The sequence below is a fragment of the Sinocyclocheilus grahami genome, unplaced genomic scaffold, assembly GCF_001515645.1.
Source record: "Sinocyclocheilus grahami isolate Dianchi unplaced genomic scaffold, SAMN03320097.WGS_v1.1 scaffold12.1, whole genome shotgun sequence".
NCBI classification, from domain to species: Eukaryota; Metazoa; Chordata; class Actinopteri; order Cypriniformes; family Cyprinidae; genus Sinocyclocheilus; species Sinocyclocheilus grahami.
In genome coordinates, this window is record NW_015505191.1 from 25,962 (window position 1) to 44,027 (window position 18,066).

The 18,066-nt window shown below is 35.4% G+C and overlaps 1 protein-coding gene across 1 annotated transcript in view; it reads left to right on the forward strand.

The window, feature by feature from the left end:
* Positions 1-18,066, forward strand: part of LOC107596712 (oligophrenin-1-like) — a 44,158-nt gene that overhangs the window by 11,635 nt on the left and 14,457 nt on the right. The window contains exons 3-19 of the mRNA XM_016287513.1: positions 135-196; positions 1,314-1,385; positions 2,861-2,962; positions 3,053-3,163; positions 3,382-3,486; positions 4,398-4,530; positions 6,213-6,313; positions 6,396-6,487; positions 6,771-6,849; positions 6,938-6,971; positions 8,968-9,030; positions 9,959-10,033; positions 10,470-10,554; positions 10,636-10,694; positions 15,174-15,279; positions 16,408-16,567; positions 16,797-16,935. Of these exons, the coding sequence (XP_016142999.1) occupies positions 135-196; positions 1,314-1,385; positions 2,861-2,962; positions 3,053-3,163; positions 3,382-3,486; positions 4,398-4,530; positions 6,213-6,313; positions 6,396-6,487; positions 6,771-6,849; positions 6,938-6,971; positions 8,968-9,030; positions 9,959-10,033; positions 10,470-10,554; positions 10,636-10,694; positions 15,174-15,279; positions 16,408-16,567; positions 16,797-16,935 (1,578 nt within the window). The remainder of the gene's footprint in view (positions 1-134; positions 197-1,313; positions 1,386-2,860; positions 2,963-3,052; positions 3,164-3,381; positions 3,487-4,397; positions 4,531-6,212; positions 6,314-6,395; positions 6,488-6,770; positions 6,850-6,937; positions 6,972-8,967; positions 9,031-9,958; positions 10,034-10,469; positions 10,555-10,635; positions 10,695-15,173; positions 15,280-16,407; positions 16,568-16,796; positions 16,936-18,066) is intronic.

An 18,066-nucleotide genomic window follows, 5' to 3' on the forward strand; every position in this document is an offset into this window, starting at 1 on the left:
TTTGTATGTGGAGTGAGTGTGTTGGACTGTGCCTGCGTGCGTGTTTGTGTCAATCTCTGGCGGTTGTTTTTGTGCATGTATTTGTGTTTCATTTGTATGTGTAGTTTACGTGACCACATGTTTTGCCTACACAGCTGAGTCATTTCGAGAGTTTGCTGGTTTGCTGCAGGACGTGGAAGAGGGTCGAATGATGCTGGTTGGTGGAGCACATTTCTTCCTATACCATTATAGAACACTGTCAATCATAATCTAAACTCATATAACAACAGCACCAAAGATCCTCAGATACTGTGTGTGTCAATCATTAACATTCTGCAAGATTAGCCTTCTTGTGCTGAGGGCCAGTTAAACTTGTGGTTCAGTTTGTTGAGATGTCTGTGCCCTTAGGTTTTGTAGCTTTTAAACCTAAAATTTCATCTTTAGAATTCAGGCTTGATTATAAATCTTATCTAATCTAACCATGTATAACAGGAAAATCCAGATTCAGACAAAAAATACCTCTTCCTTCCTCAAAAGGTATAGGACAAATGCTTAAGTAATCATTTTATGAGAACAATACTCATGCACACTCATAATCCAATGAAGTGCATGACAAGACTGAATTTTATTTATTCCCAAAAGTTCCACATCTCTTGAGTTTTGTTCCCTATATAATATAGAAACTTTTTTTAATTTTATATACATTTTATATAAATGTCTTTACTGCCACTTTAATTTAATGCATCCTTGCTGAATAAAATTATTAATTTCTTAAAAAAAAATACAAACCTTTGAAAGGTAATGGAGCCAGGAGTATTTCCAGCAGTAAGCCATCAGGACAAACATATGATGAACAGTATCACAATGTTTGTGTAATAGGCGCTTCACACAAAGATAAAGACTCATCTTATATATGATGATATGAGTGACACAGTGGTTTGTGCTGATATGGAAAAACAGTTTAATTCCATTGTCATATAGACAAAATTGTTTATATTATAATATAATGTAATGTAATATAATACAATATATAAATAAATAATTATAAATTTATTTCTATATTATAATGTATAAATATAAAACATAATTTTTTGGCTGTTAAATTTCTGCCATTGGCCAGTGTGGCAAAAAGTAAATTTTGCACCCTGCTATTTGGTCTCTACTCAGGACCCCTGCCATTGTGTCACTCATGCATTCATCTGCTCAATTGTAACAGCTCTTGACCTCTGAACCCCATATACTGAACAAGAGCAGGGACAAGACTTTCTATTGTAGATACAGTAAGAGACTTTAGGAAGAAAACAGTTGTACTCACCAGTCTTTCTTTCTTGCAGGTGCAGAATGCATGTGACTTGCTTATCAAACCTTTGGAAAAGTTCAGGAAAGAGCAGATTGGGGTCACAAAAGTGAGTGTTTATTATGTACATTTAGACACATTAAGAACACACACCACATTACCACATATGTGAGCCTACTCCTCATTTCTGCCTCTACTTCCTGTTTCAGAGCAAAGTGATCAACATCATACAACACACAAATATATATATATATATATATATACACATGAGTGTTTGCATGGCCTTTCATGTCAATGTGTTTTAGGATTGAACCATAAACATAAAACTAAAATGGAATAATGTGTCAGCAGCTGGGGCATCCATGGAAAAACTATTAGTTTTAGAGAGACTGAGAAAGAGTTACAGAGCTATCATGATTCTAGAAGGAAAGCGAGATCATTTGTTGGAAAAACAACACATGGAAAGTTTCAAAATTCCAAAGACTTTTCACTGGACATTAGACTCTTTCCACGCCAGCATGCTTCAGTTAACATTACTGAAGTGTCAGTTTCATTTCAGTATTGGTTCAGTGTGGCTACTCAGAGATTATTGGTTGAATTTATTGGTTGTGAGGAACCGTTTACAAGTCTGCGAAAAAATTTATAACAAGCAGCTGGGGCATCCATGGAAAAACTATTAGTTTTAGAGAGACTGAGAAAGAGTTACAGAGCTATCATGATTCTAGAAGGAAAGCGAGATCATTTGTTGGAAAAACAACACATGGAAAGTTTCAAAATTCCAAAGACTTTTCACTGGACATTAGACTCTTTCCACGCCAGCATGCTTCAGTTAACATTACTGAAGTGTCAGTTTCATTTCAGTATTGGTTCAGTGTGGCTACTCAGAGATTATTGGTTGAGTTTATTGGTTGTGAGGAACCGTTTACAAGTCTGCAAAAAAATTTATAAGAACAATTTCTGTATTTGTTTTTTTTTCATTAGGAATTGGTTTAGTGAGCTGGTCTAATTTTCTCAGTTTTGAGTTATTTGTTTGCTTGTGTGCATGTGTTTCAGGAGAGACGAAAGAAGTTTGAGAATATATATATATATATATATATACACATGAGTGTTTGCATGGCCTTTCATGTCAATGTGTTTTAGGATTGAACCATAAACATAAAACTAAAATGGAATAATGTGTCAGCAGCTGGGGCATCCATGGAAAAACTATTAGTTTTAGAGAGACTGAGAAAGAGTTACAGAGCTATCATGATTCTAGAAGGAAAGCGAGATCATTTGTTGGAAAAACAACACATGGAAAGTTTCAAAATTCCAAAGACTTTTCACTGGACATTAGACTCTTTCCACGCCAGCATGCTTCAGTTAACATTACTGAAGTGTCAGTTTCATTTCAGTATTGGTTCAGTGTGGCTACTCAGAGATTATTGGTTGAATTTATTGGTTGTGAGGAACCGTTTACAAGTCTGCAAAAAAATTTATAACAATTTCTGTATTTGTTTTTTTTTTCATTAGGAATTGGTTTAGTGAGCTGGTCTAATTTTCTCAGTTTTGAGTTATTTGTTTGCTTGTGTGCATGTGTTTCAGGAGAGACGAAAGAAGTTTGAGAAGGAGAGTGAGAAATATTACTCTCAGTTGGACAAACATATGAACCTGTCCTCAAAGAAAAAAGAGACACAACTACAAGAGGTATATTTGTAAATGCAGTAAATTAAAATGAAAAAAAAAATTATAATAATAATATAATCTTTATTTTTGTGTGTTCATGCGTGTTTATAGGCCGACGAACAGTTGGATAAGGAGCGTCAGACATTTTACGAGTCGTCTATTGAATATGTGTACCAGATCCAGCAGGTTCAGGACAGGAAGAAGTTTGATGTTGTGGAGCCTGTATGTGAGGGCTTCCTTTTCCTCTAGCACATGCACTCTTGTTTTTATATATGCTTTGTGGTAACAGATGGTGTATTGTGTGTACAAGAAGGCACCTACAGGTGCACGGATAAAAACGTGACTGTAACATACACTGATTGTGTTCATGCTGATACAAACAATGAATTGACTAAAGCATGTTATGCTTAGAGGGGTGTGTCCTTGTTTGTGATTGACAGGTTTTAGCATTTCTGCAGAGCATCCTTACACTGAATAATCTCACTGTGGAGATGACGCAGGACTTCCTTCCATATAAACAGGAGCTTCAGCTCAGTCTACAGAACGTGAGAGCTTCACCAATCAATAATGAGTTAACATTCCATCCATATTATCACATGATCAGATCAGCAGAATATGAGTCATTCAGTATGCTGCTCTGTTGGGTTCTCCTTCACTCTGTATGTTTTTTTCTGAGTGGTGGTTTCCTAAGTGTCTTTCAGTAAATGTATTACAAATTACTGGATTCATTGTGAAGTCATAAATATACAAGTTTGATAAATGATAAAGAAAATGAACAGTATTCCACCACTAATTGTTAATATGGTTTAGGCATTAATAAATGCAGATTTGCGAAATTATTATTTTAATATTTTACATTTAAATTGAGTTTAGGCTGCATTTATTTGATCAAAAATACAGTATAAACAGTCATATTGACAAATACTATTATAATTTAAAACGACTGTTTCCTATTTTAATATATTAAATAATTTAATTTATTCCTGTGATGGCAAAACTGAATTTTCAGCAGCCATTACTCCAGTTTTCAGTGTCACATGAATCTTCAGCAAATCATTCTGAATTGCTGATTTGCTGCTCAAAAAGCAACTTTTCTTATTTTTAATGTTGAATATGTTTATGCTGCTTTATATTTTTGTGGAAAACCTTATACTTGTTTTCTGTTCTTTGATTAATAGAAAGTTCAAAAGGAACAGCATTTAGTTGAAATAGAAATGTTGGTATACATGTCTTTACTGTCAATTTTGATTAATTTAATGTATCCTTGATGAATAAAGCATTAATTTCTTTAAAGCAAAATGACCTACCCCAAATATATATTAATTATAACATTTTGGAACAAAATACATTAGCATATCTTTTGTAATTGTTCCTGATTATATGTAAAAAATAATTGTATTTATGTTTTTAGTTTGTTTGTTTGTTTGATTGGGTGCCACTGGTGTTGTTGTTGTAGACCCGTAACCACTTTGAGAGCACCAGAGAGGAGATGGAAGAGCTAATGAAGAGGAAGAAGGGGTCAGCACAGATCTGTATTAGACACAGCCAGCAGGCGACTATGGAGGGATACCTTTATGTGCAGGAGAAATGTGAGTGCTTTTTAGTTCTGCAGCACTGCATGTGTTTAGCTGCTATAAGCCCATTTCCACCGCAGGGACTTTCCCCAGGAACTAGGGACTTTGGGCCAGTACTCGGTGTGTTTCCACCACGGGAACTAGGATATAAATAAAGTTTCAGTTTTTTCCCCCCCAAATTTGCCCCTTTGAAAGTCCCTGCTCACCAGGTAGTACTTTTTCAAAGGTCCAGAACATTCGGGGGCGGGACTTGGGTGTTGAGCATGCTGATTGGTTGAGTTCACACAGCATTGTATTTCAACCACCATTTATTTGCATAATTAAAAAAAAATATTATTATTAATGAAATGTAGTTTTAAAAGTATTTCGGGCGAGAATGTAGTTGTTTAAAACTCAAATCTGCTGTTTATATATAAAGACAGCGCCTATTTGAAAATGTGCTTCACCGATTTCGGAGATGTGAGCTCCAGGCGATCAGCGGGTGCTCAGTGCTCATGTATCCCGCTTAGAGCAGCCTCAGCTCGGCTAGTCCTTCTGACATTTGCCGCTGGCTCTGATGTCTCTGTAGTGATTAAACATGAGATATAATTAGTTTTGGGTAAATCTAATGGGCAGTCTTTGGTCTCATGAATCTATTATTTGTACCAGGTCATTTAGTTTTGGCTGAGATTGGAGCTTGGCTGAGCTATGCTGTAACTAGGAAGTTGTCTGAATCCTTTTTTAGGATTTTTTTTTTTTTTTAGGATAAAACTACTTTATTTAGGTGTAAGAAATTGTGGTTATACTTAACAATGGGTGGAGATTGCAAAACATCAACAAAAGGCTTCTTGGTTTTGCACATTACATCCTTTCCATGTTCCTTCTTGGTATCCTTTGGGGAATATCAGCCATGAAATAAGATAAAATTGTATGAAACTTACACAAATAGGTTTCGATCACATCAGTCTCATGCTAACACGTGTGTGAGGGCTATCCTTTCAAAACATGCAATGTTTTCATTATAAGTTAATTACTGGAAAAGCTTTCTCATTCATTTCTATAAAATATGGGACAAGTCAAAATTGTTGTCTGTGGTAATCACCAGCCTGACACAGATGAAGTCCATTGACCTTCAGTTAATAATAACCCTGAATATTCCTTTAAAAATCCAACCACTAGGAAATATTTCTTTGTGAAAGAAAGAGCTTCTAGTAATTGTCTGTAAAGGTCAGTGTCCACACACAGCACAAATCATAATATGCGTTATAGTTAAACAACTTCATAACACAGCTAACCGATTGGTCAAACAGCATTGTGCAGTAAAAGTTTTTGTATATTGACTGTTATATGATGCTAAACTGAGTAATTGATTGTTGTTGGTACTGGATTTCTGGTAGTTGTGCTAGATTCGTATCTCTGTGGTAGAACTCTGTGATCTTCTCACATTATAAAATAAACTCAAATCAATATTTTATGCCAAATCATTTATTTGGCAAGTAACTGTAACAAGTGGGGTAATTTACAGTTAGCTGGCCTTATTAGCAGAATAAACCTCAGAAAAAGGGTCATACAAGACCCGTCAATTTCATGTCTGGGTCAGTCACCCTGTCAGGATTTATTTTTGCAGTATTGACCAGCTGACCATACAAAACTGTGTATTGGATCATACCCTGTATATAATTAAAATGATAGTATGCTATTAATCTTTCTTTCTCTAGGGGCTCTTGGCGTAACCTGGGTGAAGTATTACTGTAAATACTTCAAAGACAGCAAGTTATTCATCATGGTGCCGATGGAACAAAAGACAGGAACCAAACAGGTGCAGGACTATTACAGATATGATCATTACTTTGTGAAGTGTCAGCCCTTTTCTCTTACATTTGTCTCTTTGTTTCTCTTAGACCACATCTCAGCTCACACTGAAGTCCTGTGTACGCCGTAAAACAGACTCCACTGATAAACGCTTTTGCTTTGACATTGAAACAAATGAAAGGTGAGACTTCTGTCATATTCACTCATTCTCAAATCATTTTATAAAGTGCACCTATATTGAAAGTTTTAGTAGGACCAGAGGAGGGTCAGCAAACTGGAAAGTTCATATTTTTGTCAAAGCACTTACAAGAATTTTTCCGTAAAACACATTTTCTTGTTTACCTGTGAAGTTGCTGTCCAATATGTAGGTATTTGTTTGATACTGGAGAAATTTCACACAAACAACAAGAGGTTTTATTAATTACATTGCAGTGTGTGTACGTTTTTTGTGTTGTGGTCCATAGGTGCAGCCCTGTCCTGCTCCAGGCTATTTCTGAGGTCAACAGGAAGCAGTGGATGGAGGCCATGGATGGCAAAGAACCAGTGGGTTTAACATTATAACTATTCAGTCCATCAAGAGTCCGTCTCTGTGTATGATCATGTTTCTGATCCTTTTTGGTTTCTGTTCCAGATTTATCATTCTCCAAATCAAAAGCAGGCAGAGAGTAAGTATAACTTCACTTCATCACGACACTAGCATATTAGAACAGACGCTTATTTGTATCACAAAAATCCACCCTTCACATGTCAGCAAACTTAAATGTGCTAAATGTTTCACAGGAAAATAGCATTTCTAATTGTAGCATTTTTAAAATGGGTGAACTGCTCCTCAGGCAATTTTGTTTTGCCTTTTATAGCACCTAGGAATGTCACATTCTGTAGATACACTATGGTTTAAAGAATTTTTTAAAGAAATTAATACTTTTATTTAGCAAGGATGCATTAAATTGTTCAAAAGTGACAGTAAACGGTAGGGATGCACCGAATATTCAGCATCCGAAATAAGAATAAGAGAAAAGAACGAATAAATTGTACCGAACAATAACATGACGCGATCAAATAGCAACCAGCGACGAGTGAGAGGCGCGCACTCTTTACAATGCAGCACACATGTCAGCAGTGTGGAAGCATTTAAAATGTCGGAGAAAGACGCAAAAATCATTACAAGCACCGACAGCAAGAGACTGTTTAGTACTGCATTGCATGTCTTCGATGAGAAGAGGAAGGGGTGATTGTTGCTGGTTACTGTATGATGATTGAAATCGCGAAATGGCCTTAAACAATTAGTAAATAAACTGCAGAACGTTATGTTTTCTAATACACGCACACATTAGTGAACTAACCCTTTAACCAGGGTTCAAAGTCCAAAGCGCGAGGAAAATCTGCACTGAAACAGTCTTACTCGTCAATTGCTCACACATTTTTATGATTTTTTACAAGACATGTGACAATGCGATACGTGCGAAGTATTCGTAATGAGACTCATTTATAAATCTGCTGTTGTTAACAAAAAGAAGCGCTGAGGTCTTCCTGCACGTTTCCACCTAAATAAAAGTTGAGAAAAAGCAAGAACTCCATCAACATTCATAAATGTTAGTATTGTAATTTTACTGTTGTTCTGAAAAAATAAAAACAATAATAATGACAATAATTACAACAGCTCTGTTAATACATTTATTATAACATACACACATAGTGTTCAAATTGGGATCTGTAATATTTTCTAATGTTTTAAAAGAAGTCTCTTCTACTCAGCAAGGCTGCTTTTATTTGTACAGTAAAAAATACATGCCTGATTCAAGAAGGGGGTCTGATGGCCAAAAAATATTATTTTACTAACTTATTAATTTTAAGTTAAATTGTGCTTTGTTGATATAATGTCTGCTAGAATGTTAAAAAACATTTTTAAATTGTTTTTTTTTTTTAATTGATCTTTTCTTTGAAAAGCAAGGCAAAACAGTCAAAAGCACATTTTGGCTATATAATTTATGCAATGGGGGGAAAAAACTCGAAAAACCGTGTTCGGTATTTGGTATTCGGCCTTCAGCCCAGTGTCTCATTTTGTTCGGTTTCTGCTTCGGCCAAGAATTTTCATTTCGGTGCATCCCTAGTAAGAATCCTGAAAAACGTATCAATTTGCACAAAAATATTAAGCAACACTACTGTTTTCAACGTGGATAATAATAAGAAATGTTCCTTGAGCATCAAATCAGCATAATAGAATGATTTCTGAAAGATCATGACAGATGACACTCAAGGCTGGAGTAATGGCTGCTGAAAATTCAGTTTTGCCATCACGGGAAGAAATTACATTTTTAAAATATATGAAACATTTTTGATCAAATAAGTGCTGCCTTGGTTAGCACAAGAACTCTTTCAAACACAAGAAAAATCTTGCCGACATCAGACTTCTGAATGGTTGTGCAGGTGTGATATCTCAGTGATGTCTGTTAGCTATTCAGAGAAAAGATGCAGAACACAAGAAACTCTAAAAATAGGTGGAGAAAATGCTGCTTAATAGATTCTGATACTTGCAAGCCTGTGCAATACCATTTATAAAATTACACCATAAATAGTGTGCAGTAACCTACTGAGAAATGCATACAGGGATGATGAACTGTGTTTATTATATGTAATATGAATTTCCTTTTTTCCCCTCAGTGGAGCTAAATGACCTCGGCTTCAAGTTCGTCAGAAAATGCATCAATTTTGTGGAAACAAAAGGTACATTAGACTTGGAAAAAATATCAGTCACTTATTTTAGTTTTTGAAATGATCTCATATTCGTGTAATAGGTTAGTCACCTGTTCTCAAATGACTGACTCTCTCTGCTGTTTTTGCACTTCATGGCCACCATATGCTTTAATTAATCAGAGATGGAAAGACAACACAATGCCATTATTATTTATTGGATTCATGTCTCAAATGCAGCCAGCAGAGGGAAGCAGCACACCATTTGTCTTCACGTTTGCATATCCAGCGATTTGAGCCAACTGTAAATAAAACTGCTGCTGATTTAGCCAAAGAACCAGAAACACACACACTGAAACATACATGTTCTCATCAATAACATATCATGCAAATTAAAAGAAAAATTAATGTGTGCAGATACAAATTGATAGCAGACATGTATACGCTCTCCCTCACTTTTTCTCTAACATGGCAAGTCATTTGAAACCTGGCTTTAGTGTTTCCATGCTAGAGGCTGTTATAGTACGAGAATAAAGTCACGACGAGGCATTTCAAGGCCATTAATAAGCATGATTACACTGTTACATTGTCTGCGGGAGCACCGAGCACCAACGGCTCTGTTTGAAGTGCTGATGTTTGTGTTCGCCATTCGCCAAGCGTGCCGTTACTCAGATTTCCCAGCCGTTTAAGTCCAGCCCTGTCGTCAGGCTCAACATGGTGTATGTTAACAATTAGTAAACTCTGGCAAACTATCATCTGGGGTTATTGCACGGCTAATGACGGCTGAGCACGAACTGAAAGTGGGACCGTTTCACCACTTGTTTTTCGGAAGAGCTGTACTTTTCCACTGCGAGACACTCCCCACTTTCGTTCTCCTTCAAGCCAGGTTCTCTAAGTTTCTTAGTCTATAAATCATACTTTCTTTTTCGTTTTTCTCTGTTCTCCTCTTTCTTTCTGGTAGGGCTGACTCAGGAAGGAGTCTACAGGACTGTGGGCAGCAACATTCAAGTACAGAAACTTCTGAATGCCTTCTTTGGTGAGGAAATGGCCAAAAAAACATCTGCTGTGTGTGTGTGTGTGTACGAGAGGAAGACATGCAAACATGCTCTTACACACACATTGCGCTTCTAAAACTAGTAAACCAGATTTATACACAAACATTTACAACCAAATATATACAAACATGTTTTATTTCTTGTTAAGAAGCTTATCATGTTTTATGTGGACAATAAATTAATTGACTCATAATTCTGAGTCCAGCTTATTGTGGCGTGTTTAATATCTGCAGTGAGCTTTGTGAACTTCCTACATTTTTTTACGCTGAGGAAACCAAAGCAGAGATATACGTCCATGAGAGCGTCCTTGAGCTGTTACAAAATCCTTGACACATACTCAGCAACAGTAACAACCGTCTGAGGAAGGCCATTTATCTCTCTCTCTCTCTGTCTTCATCTGGCCTCCTCTCTCTGTAGACCCAAAGTGTCCAGCGGATGTAGATTTCAATTCTACTGACATGGACATTAAGACCATCACTAGTGCTTTGAAATTCTATCTGCGGTGAGTTAAGCACACACGATTTTTCCAAAAATGACTCTTTTTTTTTTTAAGTGTGTATTGTACATTTGCATGCTTTTCCAGGAGTCTGAGTGAACCGCTGATGACCTACAGCCTGCATGGAGAACTGATCTTAGCAGCAAGTATGACTGCGAACACACAGACAGACACACACTCTTATGTGTAAGGGGGGGGGGGGGGTCACCTTTAAAAAATAAAGGTGCTTCAAAAGGTTCTTCAAGTGATGCCATAGAAGAACCATTTTTGGTTCCACAAAGAACCATTCAGTCAACCATCTCTTTCTTACCTTTTTTATAATCTGAAGAACCTTCTTTCGCCACGAAGAACCTTTTGTGAAACAGAAAGGTTCTTCTGATGTTGAAGGTTCTTTATGGAACCATTTAGACAAAAAGGTTCTTCTATGGCATCGTGAAGCACCTTTATTTTTAAGAGTGTTAAACGGTTATTAAATAACCAATATTAAACGGTACTGTATAATAATATTAATAATAACAGTAATAGGAATATTAAGTAATAGTAATAATAATAAGTATCAGAGTGAGTAACTAAGCAGCTTTTGGGGTGTGTTTTTCATTATGCTTTATTAACCCTACAAAAAAAAAAGACTGCAGCTTTTATATTTGAATGACAATGATAACAGAATGCACTATACCATTCAAAAATGTAAGGTCTGTTACTGTAATATTTTACTGTAATGCTGTAATACCTTTATTCAGCAAGGATCCATTAAACTTATAAAAACTGACAGTAAAGACATTTCTAATGTTACAAAAGTTAATTACTTTAAATAATTGCTGTTCTTTTGAACGTTCTATTCTTTAAAGCATCTTGGAAGAAAATCATTGTTTCTGTAAACTTCAACATTGATAATAATAAGAAATGTTTCTTGATCATCAAGCATATTAGAATTTCTGAAGGAACATGTGACACTGAAGACTGGAGTAATGGCTGCTGAAAATTCATCTTTGCCATCACAGGAATAAATTACATTTTAGAATGTATTTGAATAGAACACTGTAATTTTAAATTGTAATAATACTTAACAATTTTACAGTTTTCACTGATTTTTTTGATCAACTAAATGCAGCCTTGGTGAACATAAGAGACTTATTTCAAAAACATTAAAAAAATATACAGACCCCAGACTTTTAAAAGGTAGTGTTTTTTTGTTTTTTTTACTCAAAGTACCATTAGTTTAAGTAAAGCAATTTTAATAATATCACTAATAATGCTAAATTATATCCATTATAATATGACATTAAAGGAACTAAAATTGAATTTATACCAAAATATCAACTTTTGTACAACCCCAGTCTGTAGTAATGCTAAATTGATACCTCTGGTAGCAAAATTACCAGCTTCATGAAATAAAACGAAGGAATAAAAAAGACAGTTCCCCATCCTTTGTTAATAAGGGTAATTACTGCTTTTTATTTTAATACGTTACAACTATATTCAATGCACACACACATATTTTCATTTGTACTAGTTGTATGATTTGTGCCATCCTGTAGGCACTCCGTTACAGGACAGTCTGGAAAACTTTGTAAACTTCCATATATTACTTTGTTGTTATTAAGCTACTGTATGCTTTACACGCACAATTAAATAGAATTCTGAATTGTTTGGGGGGGGGGGGGGGGGGGTTCACTCTTAAAAATAAAGGTGCTTCAAAAGGTTCTTCAAGTGATGCCATAGAAGAACCATTTTTGGTTCCACAAAGAACCATTCAGTCAACCATCTCTTTCTTACCTTTTTTATAATCTGAAGAACCTTCTTTCGCCACGAAGAACCTTTTGTGAAACAGAAAGGTTCTTCTGATGTTGAAGGTTCTTTATGGAACCATTTAGACAAAAAGGTTCTTCTATGGCATCGTGAAGCACCTTTATTTTTAAGAGTGTTAAACGGTTATTAAATAACCAATATTAAACGGTACTGTATAATAATATTAATAATAACAGTAATAGGAATATTAAGTAATAGTAATAATAATAAGTATCAGAGTGAGTAACTAAGCAGCTTTTGGGGTGTGTTTTTCATTATGCTTTATTAACCCTACAAAAAAAAAAGACTGCAGCTTTTATATTTGAATGACAATGATAACAGAATGCACTATACCATTCAAAAATGTAAGGTCTGTTACTGTAATATTTTACTGTAATGCTGTAATACCTTTATTCAGCAAGGATCCATTAAACTTATAAAAACTGACAGTAAAGACATTTCTAATGTTACAAAAGTTAATTACTTTAAATAATTGCTGTTCTTTTGAACGTTCTATTCTTTAAAGCATCTTGGAAGAAAATCATTGTTTCTGTAAACTTCAACATTGATAATAATAAGAAATGTTTCTTGATCATCAAGCATATTAGAATTTCTGAAGGAACATGTGACACTGAAGACTGGAGTAATGGCTGCTGAAAATTCATCTTTGCCATCACAGGAATAAATTACATTTTAGAATGTATTTGAATAGAACACTGTAATTTTAAATTGTAATAATACTTAACAATTTTACAGTTTTCACTGATTTTTTTGATCAACTAAATGCAGCCTTGGTGAACATAAGAGACTTATTTCAAAAACATTAAAAAAATATACAGACCCCAGACTTTTAAAAGGTAGTGTTTTTTTGTTTTTTTTACTCAAAGTACCATTAGTTTAAGTAAAGCAATTTTAATAATATCACTAATAATGCTAAATTATATCCATTATAATATGACATTAAAGGAACTAAAATTGAATTTATACCAAAATATCAACTTTTGTACAACCCCAGTCTGTAGTAATGCTAAATTGATACCTCTGGTAGCAAAATTACCAGCTTCATGAAATAAAACGAAGGAATAAAAAAGACAGTTCCCCATCCTTTGTTAATAAGGGTAATTACTGCTTTTTATTTTAATACGTTACAACTATATTCAATGCACACACACATATTTTCATTTGTACTAGTTGTATGATTTGTGCCATCCTGTAGGCACTCCGTTACAGGACAGTCTGGAAAACTTTGTAAACTTCCATATATTACTTTGTTGTTATTAAGCTACTGTATGCTTTACACGCACAATTAAATAGAATTCTGAATTGTGAAGTCCTACAGAAAAACCCTCCCACGGTATCCGAGTGCCCGCTGAATCCCTCTGCTCACGCTGCTGTAGTCAAGCATGCAGCTGGCCGAGAAAAAGCCATTTACAAGACTGACATTTACATGAACGTATAATAAAAGCATCATTAAAAGAAAAAGGACCTCTTTCAGTGGTCTTGTGTTGTTAGATTAATCATGTCATCACCCAAACTGACGTGCGCTGCCTGTACTGTACTGGTTTTGCATAGTCTTCCCTTTTGTTTAAAATATTAAGACACTTTGGGACATTTTTCAGTAATTTTATGAAAGCGATGGGTATTATTAAGTCTGGTTTCAAGTAACTGATTTCTTTTATTAAATGACAGCAATATGAATATGATAGAAGACATCAGCGTTAAATAAATAGAGATACATTTAATAATTGATAACATTCAGAAGAAAACCTATTCTTGGAGGAAATATAGTTCATTTAGCATTATTTTAGGCTGTTTCCTATTGCCAGCAATGTAGCATAGTACTACACGTTAGAACGCAGCTCATCCAATCAGAAATTAGAGACCAAGCCAGCCTCTGTCTATGTTTGCATGAGTGAGTGTGCTTCCAGCTTTGAGCATTTTCAGTGGATTGTGTTGAAAGTGCTGAATTGTAATCCTCCCCATAATAAGATTAGAGGCCATTAAAGCAGCTTTAATTATTGTAGCATGTCTGCGTACCTGCGCTCAGATTACACGCAGCTAAACAAACTCCGCGGAGCAGAGGAAAGGGCTACACCTGTCGAGGGATTAACGACTCGCTTTAATGCGCTTTACTCGCTTGGCCCAAGTGACCTCCCAGTCTTTCATGTTGTAGAATTTCTTCTTTTTATATATATATATATATATATATATATATATATATATATATATATATATATATATATATATATTTACAGTATATTTTAAAGTTGTCAAGAGGGTTTGTCTGACTCTTTCAAAGATGCTACAGCATGTCTTAAAAACATTGAATTCACAATAGCACGTATTTGCTCCACTCACTATAAAGTAAGCTTTGTTATGGTTCAGCACAGGCTGTATCTTTAGATAATGCTGTGTTTATCCAACATTTCACAGTAAATGTGTCTGTACTGATCCTTTTAGGATTTTATAAGTTATCTTTGGACAAGCTGAAAGACTCTTGGCAAACTGCCGTAAGATGTCTGCAGGAAGAAAATAAACACTAGCTTGCTAACACAATTAAACAGCTGTATTAGCTTTAACAGCTCTATTAGTTTTAGCGTAGATGGAGAAGTGCACTGACATGTACTGTCTGCTTCATTCTGCCTTTACACTGCATTCTTTAAAGTCTTTCCTTTTCTACCATTTAATGTGAGTCATGGCAGTGAAATGTAGCATGAACCGCACTTTCTGTGGGTGTGACTCAACACAGACTGTGATGCAATAGTTAAGTTAGAACAATATGTGAATCATGTACTTCTGTATTGTGTGTTTGTGACTTCCAACATTTTTTTCCATAGAGTCAGAGAATCAGGACTATCGGTTAGGGGCGGTTCACTCGCTTGTTTACAAACTCCCAGAGCGGAACAGAGAGATGCTGGAACTGCTAATAAAACACCTGGTCAGGTAACACACACACACATGCAGGCACGCGTGAACACAGACGTGTTAATACTCAAAATCACACACACACTCACATTCTGTGGTTTTTCTAACCGCTGCTCAGCTTGCTTGGTGTACCTTTATAATTAAATGTTCTAGTTGTATTTTGATTAATGTGACAGGTTGTGTGTGTGAAAATGTGTTTGGACAAACATGACCATAAATCCCCGAATCTATAGCTCCATGTCTCATATTGTGTGTGTGTGTCGCGTACAATTTTTTCACATAAGTAGCTTGAACTTTATACTAAACAAGCTAATGTACTAAATTGTAATTAAATTTAGGATTATATTAATATAGTTTTGGTAAGATTTTTGAGGCTACACTTATTTGATCTAAAATACAGTAAAAACAATGATGTTGTGGAATATTGCAATTTCTGTTAATTTATTTTAAAATTTAATTTCTTCCTGTGATGGCAAAGCTGCTTTTTCAGCAGACATTATCCAGCCTTCAGTGTCGCATGGTTCTTTAGAAATCATTATAATATGATGATTTGGTGACCTTTCCCATTGTCAGTGTTGAAAACATTTGTGCTGCTTAATATCTTTGTGAAATAGGAAGTTCAAAAGAATAGCATTTATTTGAAATAGAAATCTTTTGTAACATTGTCTTTACCGTAACTTTTTATCATTTTAATGCATTCTTGCAGAATGAAAGTATTAATTTCTTTTATAATCATATAATATAGCAAGTATTTTTCTATATGTGCCAGAAAACATATTCATGAAATAAATAAATAAACACTTTCTAATCTATTTCAGCCAGCTTGAGCACGGTACCTTGGTAACAAGATTAAATCCACAGAATTCAGTACAACTATTTTCAATACATCACAGTAAGCCAAACATTAAAATTTGCAAGGCATAAGCACATTTATATGATTAACGAATGTACAATCGAGTGACAATGCCACACTGGTCCAAGGAAGAAAGACTTCCCAAAACTCTCTCACCCTGGCCCTGGGCTAGAAGGCCTATTATAATAAGCCACTCTAAGCAACATTATCCAAAGTTATACAGTACTTATCACAGGGGACAATCCCTGTATCTTTTCCAAGACCTTACTACATTATCTCTTGTGTTTTTATAGTGTTTGCAGCCACAGCATTGAAAATCTGATGACCGTGTCGAATATGGGTGTAATATTTGGCCCCACTCTTATGAGAGCAGAGGAGGAGACTGTAGCGGCCATGCTGGATATTAAGTTCCAGAACATTGTCATGGAGATCCTCATTGAGGACTACAGCAAGGTCAGACATGCACCCTTTATCTCTGTATCTGTTACTATACAAGCGAAACGCTCAGACAGAAAACAGTTTTCTTTTGAGAACTGCTATATTTGCACTCTAAAAATTTTTTTTAAACCAAAACAAAAATGCTGTGTGAGAAAACAATTTTAACAATATTTTGTCACCTATTCAGTGGCACTAATAGTGATAATAGATTGATGTAATTACTCTCCATCTCTGATGTTCGCAGATCTTTAAGGGTCCCCCTGAAGAAACCACACCTCCTCCTATCCCGCCTCCAAGGGTGACGCCACAGAGACGGCAGCCAATTACAATCTCAAAACGCCCACCTCGTCTCTTCCCTGGCCTTCAGCCTCCAGTTTTTGAGCGTAAATAGTCTTCAGCACGATAGCCATCATCATCATCATCATCATTTCGTTGTCATATAATACATATTTTTGGCTGTATCAGTGAATTATTATGAATGTCAATCATGTTTTTAAGAATTTATCTGGAGCATGGATGGAGACAGATTTTTTTATATTGTACTTTATTTTATTTTATTTTTTTTACATTCATTTTCATTTTTTTTAAGCTTGCTTACGACTTTTTGATAAAGATCTAAACAGCTCAGATAAGACATTATGTTTTAGATTTATTTCTATATATGGTGTTTTTTAAAATGATTCTCAATATTTTTCTTAGATTTTTCAGCTTTCAGTCTTCTACATGTTCCTTTTTTGCTTTTCACTTTTCTGCAAAGCCTGTTTTTGTGCTGGGAGCTTAAATACATTACACACACCTAAACATTGATGTTGTTAGCAGGCACACAAACATAACAGCTGATCAGGTTTCATAGGTTCTGGAAGGGACCTCGGACTGGATCTGTTTTTCCTTAAGTGATTTTCTCTAAATGAGGAAAATACAACCAAATCTCCCAGATGTTCTTGTCATACACAAACACACGCACACACACACACACACGCCTCGTGTGCCAGTTTAGAAGCCTCCATGCACATTGCGAATTGTATGATTAAATCTGCAGGATCTTGAGGCATGTGTATGCGAATGTGTGTGCATTGATAAATGTTCGTTCTCTGACATGTTGTCCTCCCCTCATTGTGAGCCATATGTTTAACAACAGTCAAGCTAATAGTACACTCGCTAGAGCATGAAAACTAAACGACTACCTGCCTTTCTGCAGTGTGTGTGTCTGTGCATCAGTGCCAATGGTTCTGCAAGTGTCTGTGTGTGTGTGTGCGCGCGAGTGCGAGCGTACGTGTATTTTTTTTAATGCGTGCATACGAGTGTGGGTATGCCATCGTGTGTCTTGTGTGCGCTACCCAGTGTTTCTGCATGTGTTTATGAGTCTCTACTCAATCTGTTTTCGATTGGCTTTTGGACCTTTTTCCACTAATAAGCTATTTTCATTATTAACATCTGAGCCTTTCTTCTCCATCTTGATCAAAAACGACTGCGTGCATTAATCCATTAATATGACTCTCTGGTTCATTTGTATA